The sequence below is a fragment of the Sporobolomyces koalae genome (assembly GCF_050403365.1).
Source record: "Sporobolomyces koalae JCM15063 DNA, S_koalae_JCM15063T_v1_ctg14, whole genome shotgun sequence".
NCBI classification, from domain to species: Eukaryota; Fungi; Basidiomycota; class Microbotryomycetes; order Sporidiobolales; family Sporidiobolaceae; genus Sporobolomyces; species Sporobolomyces koalae.
In genome coordinates this window covers 175,083-186,761 of record NW_027481757.1, presented here as the reverse complement: position 1 = coordinate 186,761, position 11,679 = coordinate 175,083, and the positions used below count along the sequence as shown (strand labels likewise).

At 52.7% G+C, this 11,679-nt stretch overlaps 5 protein-coding genes across 5 annotated transcripts; 3 read left to right on the top strand and 2 right to left on the bottom strand.

The window, feature by feature from the left end:
* Positions 1 to 306: 306 nt before the first annotated feature.
* JCM15063_000526 (uncharacterized protein) lies at positions 307 to 2,694 on the top strand (the record flags this gene model as incomplete). The annotated part of the gene is made up of 1 exon (XM_076678444.1): positions 307 to 2,694. One exon carries the CDS (start codon positions 307 to 309, stop codon positions 2,692 to 2,694), a length of 2,388 nt encoding a protein of 795 aa, XP_076534427.1.
* Positions 2,695 to 2,887: 193 nt separating this feature from the next.
* Positions 2,888 to 6,171, bottom strand: JCM15063_000525 (uncharacterized protein; the record flags this gene model as incomplete). The annotated part of the gene is made up of 13 exons (XM_076678443.1): positions 2,888 to 3,343; positions 3,417 to 3,644; positions 3,732 to 3,813; positions 3,911 to 4,093; positions 4,157 to 4,393; positions 4,473 to 4,618; positions 4,687 to 4,796; positions 4,862 to 5,035; positions 5,104 to 5,175; positions 5,315 to 5,423; positions 5,492 to 5,736; positions 5,800 to 5,988; positions 6,051 to 6,171. The coding sequence occupies 13 exons, from the start codon at positions 6,169 to 6,171 to the stop codon at positions 2,888 to 2,890; spliced, it is 2,352 nt and encodes a 783-aa protein (XP_076534426.1).
* Positions 6,172 to 6,393: 222 nt separating this feature from the next.
* Positions 6,394 to 7,444, bottom strand: JCM15063_000524 (alpha/beta hydrolase; the record flags this gene model as incomplete). Its single annotated transcript, XM_076678442.1, has 4 exons — positions 6,394 to 6,520; positions 6,597 to 7,008; positions 7,093 to 7,239; positions 7,303 to 7,444. The coding sequence occupies 4 exons, from the start codon at positions 7,442 to 7,444 to the stop codon at positions 6,394 to 6,396; spliced, it is 828 nt and encodes a 275-aa protein (XP_076534425.1).
* Positions 7,445 to 7,560: 116 nt separating this feature from the next.
* On the top strand, positions 7,561 to 9,143 carry JCM15063_000523 (uncharacterized protein; the record flags this gene model as incomplete). The annotated part of the gene is made up of 6 exons (XM_076678441.1): positions 7,561 to 7,620; positions 7,688 to 7,743; positions 7,811 to 7,950; positions 8,030 to 8,820; positions 8,885 to 8,963; positions 9,028 to 9,143. 6 exons carry the CDS (start codon positions 7,561 to 7,563, stop codon positions 9,141 to 9,143), a joined length of 1,242 nt encoding a protein of 413 aa, XP_076534424.1.
* A 286-nt stretch (positions 9,144 to 9,429) lies between these two features.
* On the top strand, positions 9,430 to 10,876 carry JCM15063_000522 (uncharacterized protein; the record flags this gene model as incomplete). The annotated part of the gene is made up of 5 exons (XM_076678440.1): positions 9,430 to 9,606; positions 9,676 to 9,691; positions 9,772 to 9,879; positions 9,952 to 9,975; positions 10,041 to 10,876. 5 exons carry the CDS (start codon positions 9,430 to 9,432, stop codon positions 10,874 to 10,876), a joined length of 1,161 nt encoding a protein of 386 aa, XP_076534423.1.
* Positions 10,877 to 11,679: the final 803 nt, after the last annotated feature.

Here is an 11,679-nt window from a genome sequence, read left to right as displayed (position 1 = left end):
ACAAGCGAAGCTTCAAACTGGTAAAATGCTGTGTATGAATGTTTCGGGATGCGCACCGCATCCCTTTCGCTTCACAAACAACGACTCTTGCGCAACGGAGACAGCGTGGACTCGCGCGCCGGAGCTTCGAGCCTGCGATCGACGCAAGAGCTGGTGCGAGCACTACCTCAATCGAGGTGACAGGTCATCCCGAAGTGAGCGTGTCCTTGATCTACCGCTCGCTCGCGTGTCGCCGCTTGAGCGCGTAAGTGTCTCAGTGTACCTTCCGAGGTATCGCGATAATTGACTCGACTCCCCAAGCAGGCCATGACGGAAGCCAACGCGGTCGCGTCGTCGTCTGCGATCACTCTCGACTCGGACTCGGATCCAATGCACTCTCCTGAATCGATCCCGACCCTCTCGTCGTTGCTTCTATCAACTGCAGAGTCCCTCGCGCAACGTACGAAAGAACCTCCCAAAACTTCGACCTCGTCCTTCAAGTTCACCGCGAACCCTCACACGCTCTTGTCGAACCCGGCGACCCCACCGTACCTCGCAACTCTGCTCGCGCAACCCCTTCCTCAACTGCAAGCTCTGCCCAAAACTCTCGACTCGCTCTCAACGACTCTCGACTCGGATCTCTCAACCCTCGCGTTCACTCGCTACCAATCGTTCCTCCTGTCACACGCTTCGTCCGAAACGATCTCGACCTCGTTCTCGACCTTGTCCGAATCGCTCTCGTCCTTGCTCGATTCGACTCTCGAGTTGGAACACTCGGCTGCCTCGTTCGATCTCGCCGTACGGGACATTCGACTGCGACGGGACAAGATTCGGTCCGTGCGAGACCAACTCGAACCAATCGAAGAATTGCTCGACAGTTCAAAAGTGGTTGAACAGTGTGTTCGTACGGGACAATGGAACGAGGCGATTCAAATTTCGAACCGGATTCAAACCTTGCGCCGGAACCGTTATTCATCAACAACGGGAACGAGTCGAGGTGAAGGGATCTTGGCTCGCGTAGAACACGATGTCGAACGAGCCTTGTCGGGACTCAAAGGCAAGGTGTTGGCCACACTCGAAGAACGTTCACTCAAATTGCCCGGCGCGGTTAGAGGGATTGGCATCCTGCGCAAGATCAACTCGCACAAACACAAGAACCCACGTTCGGATCCCGACTCGTCTCGACCTGAAAGTGACGAAGAAATCGAAGAGGAAGGATTGCGCTTGATCTTCCTGTCGGCGAGATGGAAGTGTTTCAAACAAGAGCTCGACCAGATCGAAGCGCAGATGAGCGCGAGCGGAATCTCGCGTGATTCGACTACAAAATTCACGAAAGTGACCGTTGAAGAGAACGACGAAAGGACCCGTTGGATCAAACGGTGGATCGAAGTGTGGCGAGAGATTGTGGGTGAAACGATCGGCATGTACACCGAAGTGTTTCTCAATCACCTACCTGCCGCCGAATCGAACGAGTCTGTCGACGAGTTTTTCGTACCACGTCCCCGGTTACCGGCAACCGCACCTCTCGATCTGTTCCTGTCCAACTCGCTCTCGTCTCTGTCCTCCGTCTTGCATCACTCACTCCCAGCACTCACCTCGACTGCTTCTCTTTCGACCCTCCTCACTCAATTGTCGTACTGTTCAAACTCGTTCATTCGTCACGGACTTCAATTCCATTCTCACCTATCACTCTCGTCCCTGTTTTCATCCCGAATCTCTGAAATCATGTTGAGCGAATGGGAACAAGCGGGCAAGAAATGGGAGATGGAATGGAGGAACGGTTGGAGTCAATCAGGTTCAACCGCGTTAACCACAACGAGTTCTAGGTTGAGACGTTCTGGGAAACTTCCGATCAAAGATTGGTTGGTCGTCCCCGAAGGGACAACAACCTTGTTCTCGACCGCTCTACCACCACCACCAGCAGCAGCGACAAGAACAGGCACCGATTGGAGTCATCAACCCGCTCCTACCCTAGCATTGTTACCCCCCTTGGCTCACCTCGTCAACAGTTATGTTCAATCTCTCAACTCGTTACGACTGTTGCCACCTCTCTCGATCCTCGATACGCTTCGGAAAGCTCAAAGTCGAGAACTCGAACGAGCGAGTCGAGTACTCGAAGCGTTTGTCGATGCTTGGCTAAGTAGTTTCCTCGCTGCAGGAGGAGGAGGATCGGTCAACGGAGGAGGAGCGATCGGAGATGAAGAAGTGGTTGTGAAAGAGGAACGAGAGGAAGAGAAACGAATTGTGCTCACTGCGGTCGTTTGGTTCGGAAGAGAACTCGTTCCTTGGGTTCACCGAGCGCTCACCGTCGGAGTGTACAAAGAACTCGAACGAAATCGTGACGTCGAACTTGAAGAGACGAACAAGAGGGTTGAGAAATTGGTCGCCAAGATCGAAGGAAGGGAATGGGTTGATCCGGAACAAATCGAATCTTTGACAAGCAGACCACCAGTCGAACAGGTCGAGGAACCCGTCTTGTTGTCCGAGATTCCAGCAGATGGTACTCTCGTGACTGAACCCGAGAATGGAAGGGAAGACCAGTTGAATTTTGGGAACGGTGATGACTTGGCGAACGATATCGAGGCTCCGACTCAAGACGCCTCTTCGGAGCAAGATCAAGCACCTTATCTCGTCAACGAAGTTGCACCTCCACCACCCGTCGTCGCTGCGGACCCTGTTGGATCGACAGTCAGCCAAGTCGGCGATTCCCTGTAGGCAGATCGTTGTCCGAGTTTAGAAAATTCTTGCAAAGCCATGGACATCTCGCGTGCACTCTCGCCAGGAACTATTGCAACCGGGAATCAATATTATAATAGGACTGAGCACGATCCGACGGTTTGAAAGCAATTTTTTGTCAAAGATAACGCTGTAGGTTATCGTGGAGAATCACACGCATCGAGCTACCGACTCACGCACAGAACGAAGATTTCAAAAAAGTCTTTAACAAGTTTGCCTCTGGATCTTGTAGAGAAGGGTCAACCGTAAAATCAAAAGACGTCGGAGAACTAAACGAAGCTGGAGCTGATGAAGGAGCGGCCTGAGTCGGATCGGCGACGTCGAGGAAGTCGAAAAGATCGAGATTGTTCGTGGGTGCAGCGGGATTCGCGGAGGCTGCGAGGGCCAAAGCAGGACTCGAATTGAGCGAGGTGAGAGTGTCGGGTGAAGAACTGAACAAGCTTGTGTTTGCGAGGTCGATCGGATCGTGCACAAGCGTTTGCGGGGTTTCGGGAAGATCGAGCGAGATGTTCGAAACGGACGCAACGGAGATCGAGTCGAAGCGGTTCTCGACAAGAAATGGAAGCGAGCGGGCATCGATCTTGTCCAACAAGAACCGAATAATCTTGACGCTTCTCCTAGCGATAACCTAGTGTTGAATAACAGCCTGTGAGTATTAATCTGCAGCCTGACAAGGAAACGCAAAAAAAGTCGGGTCTGACCGAGATCGTTGCAAACTTCTCCAACCTTGCCACCGCTGCTTCAACCATGGGCCTGTATGCCAACAATGACAAAGAAGGCGGCGGATCTCGAATTGTGTCGGCAAAGTAAGGTGAAGAGGGAGACGTGGACTCTTGTGTTGGCGCAACGTCGAAAATGATGGCTAGACAGAGAATGATACAGGCGAGACTGGCTTTGTTGGTGAATCCGGCTGCCGGGATCAGGTTTGCCTTGAGAACGAGAAGACATGAAGAACAGAAGCATAAGCGGTCAACCTTGAATATACCGATCTCGACGACAAGCTATCCTATACGCACGGGACAAGCATGGACTGCCAAAAGTCCTTTCGCGGCGTCGATGCAGGCCTGTTTCGAAGGCTCGTACAGTCCTCCATTCGCGCTAGAGAACGATCGCTGTAGAAACGGCCGATGGAGTCTGAGCTTCTCCCTCCAGATCAAAAGCTGTCAAGAGGGCTCTTCATTCAGCTCTTTCGAACCTCGGCAAGAGTGGACCGATGGAAGGCACCCAGATGATCGAAATCCTCCAAGCTCGCAGTTCGTCATCGGCATTGTCGATTCGCAGTGCTGTCAAGTGAGTCCACTGGTACATGAGGGGAATGGCGTCGCTCAAGTGATCCAATTGCTCATCAAGTTCAAGCGTGCGTCTGTAATGACTTTTGCTGTAGTCGCTTCTCAGATACTGTTCAGTATCTTTCCATCGGACAATCGCGAGAGAAACTCACGCGTTTGCCGTCGCAGATGAGAACAGATGTTCCGAAACTCGTTCCGAAAACCTGAATAACTTGAAGCGCTCGATCAAGCTAGTCATGACGGTTTCTTGATTCGTCGAGGATGGCGAAGGACCTTCGGAGCTTGTCAATCGGGGTGGTAGTCCGTTCCGATCGAGTCGTTCGAGTTCGGTATCGTTCAAGTCGAGGGGGAAACAAGTCGAAATTTGATGAGCATGCAGTAGGATGTAGCTGGTTTATTTAGATTGCGATGAGCTCGATTTGCTGGACGACAGAACGAGAGAGAGGGTGAGAAAAGTCGATGTCGTACTTGCGATGATATGAAGCGGTGCAGATCCCGTCCAACAGATACACATGATGGAGCAAGCTCCTCTGCTCCTCTGCAGCCGTCCACGAGAACAAGCCGGCAAGCCCTAACTCTTTCTTCGCTTCGAAAGGGTCGCGATGCAGGTTCATCTATTTTCGCAATAACTCAGTCAGCTACTCCAGGTTTTGATCCGGAGAGAGGCAAGAAAGCGCTCAACCTGCAGACACGTTTGAACGGTCAAGCCGGTCAACGCAATACCGATACTGCCTTCATCTCCCGGTGCGATGGACAAGTGGAAGATCGATAACAAGCTCAGAGCTCTCACAGCTGTTGAGTTTTGGTCACCGTCAGTCGCTTTCATGATGCTTTCGATAGATAGACGCGATCCTCACCATCGATGGTAGGCTCAGAGAGGAACCTCGAGTGCAGGAGAGATACAACTGAAGCGTATTCGACGAACGTTCGAGCTTGTTCGAGTTGTTCTTTCGATCCTCCAAGGGCAGTGTATGTGTAGCGAGAATGGAGACCAATACCCAGCACCGCGAATACGATTGCAAGCGAGATGGCTGTCGCAACATGTCAAGCGAGGGTTCGGAAGCTGAACTGGACGAGACCACGACAACAAGATCCTTACGATCTGGAGGCTCATCGGAGCGAGATGAAGCGTAGACTGCATCTCGATGGCGATTGTAGACATAGAGAGGGACTGTGCAGGCTACGTAATGATTAGCACGAAGGATCAGGGATGAAGCTCAAAGTGCTGAACTTGCGCGGGTGAAAGAACCAATCTGTGCATCTCCAGTAGAACGCTTCGAGAGCCGCAGCATCTTGATCCGAAGGCAAACTTGCAAGCATATTAGGCATCGATGGAATTGGGTTTCGAAGGAAATGGAACGAAGTGGAAGTTGCAGGTCGGCTTCGAGGTCGAGGCAAGGGTTCGAGCAATCGCTGTGCCTGGGAGAAAGTGCCGATGTCAGCTGCGACCTCCGTCCCGGGCTCGCGAGAAACCCAATCTTGTTTACTTCGTCGACGAGCGTCTCATGGTAGGGGACCGGCTCGATCGTAGCGGTGGTCGAGAACGAAGAAATGGTCAAACCGAATAGCTTTTCGACCAGATCTTCTTGCTCATCTTGAGCATCGGGTCTCGTGAGCGGGTACTCCGGAACGATCGAGATGGACGCCGTGAGTGAGGAAGACGCGATGGGTTCATTCATATGCTCAATCCTGGCATCGACTAGCACATTGACCAGCTTCTGCAGCCTCTCGACTGGTATCCGAGAATCAACATTAGCTCTTGACGGTCTGATTTTCCCACAGATAGTACGCTCACCTTCCCCCTCGAGGTGTTCAACGTGACCTCTTGAATCTTTGGGCGCTCCCACTTCTGCCTCCTCGAGCTCCTTTTCGCCGATATCGTGAAGAGCCGTACTGTAGGTACACTTGATGTTCTTCTTGTCACAACCCGAACAGGCGGGTCTCGCACGATCACACTTCAGTTTCGATGAACGACAAGGATTACCTGATCATCGAGCTTCAAGCGTCATCCCTTCGATTGACAGCTTGGAGAAGCCAGAGACTCACATGAGTGTATTTGTCGGTTCCGCTTGTGCTTCTTCTTGGGAGGACACGCCTCAAGAGGCCGAGAAGAAGATGGAGAAGGACTGGCCACGCTGATAGAGATTGAGGTGGGCAGGGAAGACATGGGCCCTCCTGATCTACAGTGGGCAAGCGGGACAGATGGAGCAAGTGACAGAGCCAAGGAGCCTGGGGCCGGCTCGAGAGTGCAAGGGAGAAGTGGAAAAAGTCCGCGAGATCTCGGTGACGGGTTGGGGGCCGCGAGGCGTGTGCGCGTACGGTCTGACCTATATTAGAAGTATAATTTCTTACAACATTTTAGGAGCGCTTTGTACAGTAACAGCGACATTCACGAAGATGTAGGCGCGCGAGAGCCCGCACCCGCGGCTCGTGCCGCTTCGATCCCTCCGTCCAGCTCGTACACGTCGGAACCAGTCTCGAGTGCTGACCGTCTAATTAGTACTTGTGACCAGAACCTGTTTTCGACGAGTATCAAGACTTGACTCAGTATGCGTCATCACAAACGGTCAAAGGCTGGAAGAGCGCTCTCACCTCATGATCTCTTTCCACTCTGCGAAGCCTCTCGGCATCCCTCCAGGTTGCCCCATTCGACCGCTGTCGAGTTTGACCTGAGTCGCTTTCGCTCGCTTGAATCCTTTCAACCAAGTGTCGACCTTGACCAGTCGCTCCTCGTCTTTTCGCCATACGAGGCACAAGTTCGTCTCAACCGGGTTCAGGGTCGGGTATGACAACAATCCTCCTCCAACAGCAACGACGGAGCCAACGTGATTTTCGAATCGGGGTTGACGCGACAAGTGTAGCGCCAGTTCACCCACGAGAGACGCGCCTTGAGCGAATCCAAACAGGTGAATCGAGCTCAGAGGCCAGTGACAGTCCCCGTGTAAATGTTCAAACACGCGAGTCAGAAGCTCTAATGTCTTTGTTGGATTCGGGTTCTGAATGACTGCGGTGTGAGAGGGCTGTCAGCTTTTCCGTGGGAAACAAGCAGAGGGAGAGCTGAGGGCAGATTTGACAGTGCAAAGCTCACTTTCTCCAAGGGGATCGAACGACGGCCACCATTCGAACGCAGGTTCCTCAAGTAACGGGATCTGAGTTGGTGCTTGGATCGCGAGAATGGCAGTTTGCGCCAAGTTGAGCGATTGTCCCAGTTGCGCGAACGGGTTCAACGTATCCCCTGTGCTCGATGCAGCGAGATTAGCGAGATACAATTCCAGGACAAGACCGGTTATGACCTCACCAAGTCCATGGAACAGGATGAGCAGATTGGAATCGACGCCGTCGCGCGAAGGAGTGTATTTCGATACGACGAGCTTGTCCAGTTTTGGCTGAGGATGACTTGTCGATGTAGTCTCCACTGGCCTCAGGTGGAGATCCGCCATTGCGCCAGTCTCGCTGTTGTGTTGACGAGGTGAGCGAGCGAGAGATTACGCGCGACGCGCTCTCTTCTCGCTCCATCGCTCGCCAGTCGACTTCATCTCGGTCAAACCGGCAAGAAATGGATCAGAAGATTGTGTCTCGACACATTACGAAGCGTGTCGCGCTCGAAAAGACGATCGTGAGCAGCCGCTCCCCACTGCGACTCGACGCGTCGCTCACCTCTGATTTCTCGTTCTTCTGAGCAGCTTACGTACAGGCTGTTGTCCCGTGAACTGAGTCTCACTGTTGGCGATTCGAAACGGTTCGGTTTATCGTCTCTGTTCCCTATGTTTCGTCCGTTCGCGACCTGACCTGCCGTTCGAACTCAGTTACCTGTCGACCTATCTCGAAGATCCGACTGCGCAAGAACGAGGAGTATCAGCAGTGTATCTCCTGAGCGGCTACTTATCCGATGCAGCCGAAGTGCCCACAAGAACGGTCAAACTCGTCAACTCGGATCAACTCGAAGGTAAGTAAACCCTTGCCTCAAGCTGTCTCCCATCAACGACCATCCTTTCTGACTTCCTCTATTCCTTCGAAAACGACAGCCGCGAAAGAATTGTTTCAGCCGACCCCATCGATTCATGTTTACGCGTTGACTCCGAATCCGCTTGCCGAGTTCTCTCAATTAACGACAACCTACCTCCCAATCGAGCCTTCCTCGAAATGGAAACCTCGACCCACGTCGGAAGAGCAGTATGGCCAGATTTTGAACTGGAACGGGAGAGAGATGAAGCGCAGCGGCAAGAAAGGACAAGCGACAAATCCGAAGAAAAACGTCGAGGATGGCAAGGGCAAGGGCAAGGCGAAAGCGAAAGATGAACCCGTGCCGAGCAAGAAGAAGGAGGAACCAGCCGCTGCTGCGAAAGGCAAGAAAGCTACCACCACGATCAAGAAACCGATCAAGAAGGCGGCCGCTGGACCGAGTTCGAGACCGATCGGACAGCTCGGTGGATTGTTCTCGAAACAGTTCGCGGCACAGAAGAAAGCAGAGTCTTCGTCTGACGAGGAAGAGGAAGAAGAAGAACAACCGAAAAAGAAAAGTTCAGTGGTACCGACAAAGAGGAAATCGACTTCACCCGTCGTGACCCGCAAGTCTGCACCGCCTGCCAAAAAGGTCAAATCTCCTGCCAAGAAGACCGCGAAACTGGAAGAAATCGAGATCGACGATGACGATGATTGGGCGATGGACGAAGAAGCCATGTTGGAAATGGAGAGGGAAGCAAACCAAAAAGTCCAGGGCAAGATTGAACCACCAGCCATCGCCAAGCCAAAGCAAGTACCGAGGAAGAAGAAAGACAACGAGACGGATTCAGAACGGCAGCAAAGAGAGCTCGAGGTGAGCGAACATCCCGTTTCCCGCCTGCTCGAACATCGACGACTGATCACTATCTGTTCCATAGGAGATGATGTTTTCTGATCACGAAGGAGATGAAGGGATGCAGATTGATCAGGATCAATCGGAATCGAACAGCAGAACTCGTGAGTGGGATCTTTCTGCTTTACCGATTCCTACAAAATCGCTGAACTCGTCGGGCACTGGCAGTTTCGAGAACCGCTTCCGCGTCGTCTTCGACAAAAGGCTCGTCTTCAAAACCCGCTGCCAAGTCTGGGTCGGCACCGAAACCGCAAGGCAACTTGAACTCGTTCTTTAAGAAGTAGTCTTGTCCTCCTTTCGCAGTCTTTGCTCCAGACCTATCCTTCTTGCTCGTTCTGTCGTACCTTTTTCGTACTGTCGCAGTATCTTGACAATGTCACTATAGCTTGCGACGGAGAGGACGATGTATGCACAAACAGGTGCCAAGAGCGGTTCTAGAGCTCTGCGTCCGCTCGAACCCTTTCCCCCACCTGCCGCCGACCTTTTCTTTCAACTCTCTCTGTCTCGCTCTTCCGCCACGAATCGCAGCAAGCAGTTCAGCTTGATCATCAATCGGGATCGCCAGGCGGGATGTCGCGCTCGATTGCAAAGTGGATCGCGTTGGTCCTCGTTGTTGTTCGAGGACACGCTCAGGCCACGCCCCCACTCCCAGCGTCAACTTTGACCTTGACCGCAGCCACAAGCGGAGATCAGCTCAGCGTTGCAACTGGCCCTCTTGTCAGACCGGAAGAGGCGTACTTGATGCAAGTTGAGTCGGTTCCCTTTATCCCGCGTATCGGCGGGAGGTGACAGCTGACTCCTTCTTGCTGATTATAGTGGCACTCTTCAGTCTGTGAGCCCATCCTCTATTTTGCCGCATTGTGTCGTCCACGGATTGTGAAGATTCTGATCGAATTCAGGAGAATCTGACAGATCAAACTTCGGTCGAATTTTGTCAAGAATGGGACGAAAGCTGCTTGGAATACCTTCACACGTTCTCGGACAAATACAGAATCTACTGCGACGCCGCGGCGCCAGGACGTAAGCTATACCTCTGCTCATATCTGTCAGGCTCCCGCACGAAGCGCTGATCAGGGTCTTGTGCTTGCACAGCGGATGTTCGAGTGTTTTGTGGAAGTGTGTAGCCGTCACGAATGACAGAAGAAGATATTTACTTGATGTTCCTAAGGCACTGTTTGCAGGTAACACCGTCAATCGACCAAATGAATTTTTCGACTTTACCGCCAATAATCAGCGATTTGTCAGCGCTTCACTCGTGGCTGGCCCTGGGGAAGATCAACCGGATGAATTGAGCACGCAATCAACAATATCGACGCAGTCGACTACCAACACACAAATTTCCAGCTCTTTCGTCGCTCCAATCACAACCGATTCCCTGGCTGGGTCTGCTTCATCGATCTTTTCGACAACCATCTCGACCTATTCAAGCTCGACTCAATTTGTAACTTCTTCCATGCATAACCCTCCCGAACTTTCTGCCTCGAGCTCGTCAGGCTCGATCGCAGCTTCCTCAGCTCCGATCAGAATGGGATCGACCTCGTTGTCCTTGTCAAGCTCAGCGAACTCTAAACCATCCTCATTGTCTTCGTCGACATCGTCCACCTCGTCAACCTCGTCCTCTCCGAGCTCCTCAACCTCCTCGTCATTCTCGTCCTTGGTTTCTACCAAGACTGTCGCATCTTCAACCTCGACCTCGACTTCGCTTCGCCCAACAATCACAGCTCTTCCTCAACCTGTCGTTGATGCTCAAGAGGCTGCCGACAAAGCCCGGAAAGAAGCCGAGGAATGGCTACGACAGCACGAGGAAGAAGTATTGGCCCGCGAACGAGAATGGGAACTCGAGAAACATGACTGGCTCGAGAAATTGGCAGATGATCGAGACCAGCTTGTTCACGATGCACAGATTTCGCGAACCGATACGCTGGAGGACCTGATGGCTCAAGTCGGCGAGAAAGTCAAGCAGGTCATACTCGAGCGGAAGCAAAGGAGAAGACATAGATTGAAGCGGAAGCACTGATGCTCGCTCATGCCATGCCCTTCCCACCTACAATATACATTCAGACTCTCGATAATCGTTCCTCCTCTCCATCGATGCTCCCTGATATGACGCGGATTGTTGTTCCCACCCTCTGGTTGGTTCTGGTTTCACAAAAGCCTTTTGATACATGCCTCAACGCCCAAATCGTGGTTCTCGACCCTGGAAGGCGAGACCCAACTTTGATGAATCCGTTCGGTACGTCGAGTGTACGGGCGAGTGGTCGACTCGACGCTGGTCGAGGGAAGAAAGGGGCGCGAGCGAGGAATGTCGGATTTGACGCTAGCGTGTCGCTTGCTCCTGTCCTTCCGTGTCTCGGCATCAGCGCGCGGCCCGCAAAATTTGCAAGAGACGTCTCTTGCTTCCCTTCCCTTCACTGTCACTTCAATCGTCAGCTTTCAACTATGGCCTTAAAGGTATCAAGTTTCCAACACTGGTCATGGTCTCTTCTCTCTTTCCCAGACTGCCCATCTTCTGTTTCTGCCTTTCTCGCGCCCGCTCGCGCTTCGTCATCTTCGCCTCCCTGGTTCTCACCGTGGCTCGCCCAGTCACTCACGCACTCTCGCTTGCTCCCTTTCTTCCTGTCCCTTCCACCGACAGTGTCGCTCGATTCGACTCTTTGCCCATTATTCCCTGATGGGTCAATCGCGGCTCTCGAACCTCCGAGGTGAGTTCAAACCCCTTGTTTCCATTCACAAAGCGAACTCTGACGCAACAGTACGGCACAGCTGGTGAACAGCTCGGGGCTTCTGCGCTTCCTGTTCTGCTGATTCGACTCACGCAGA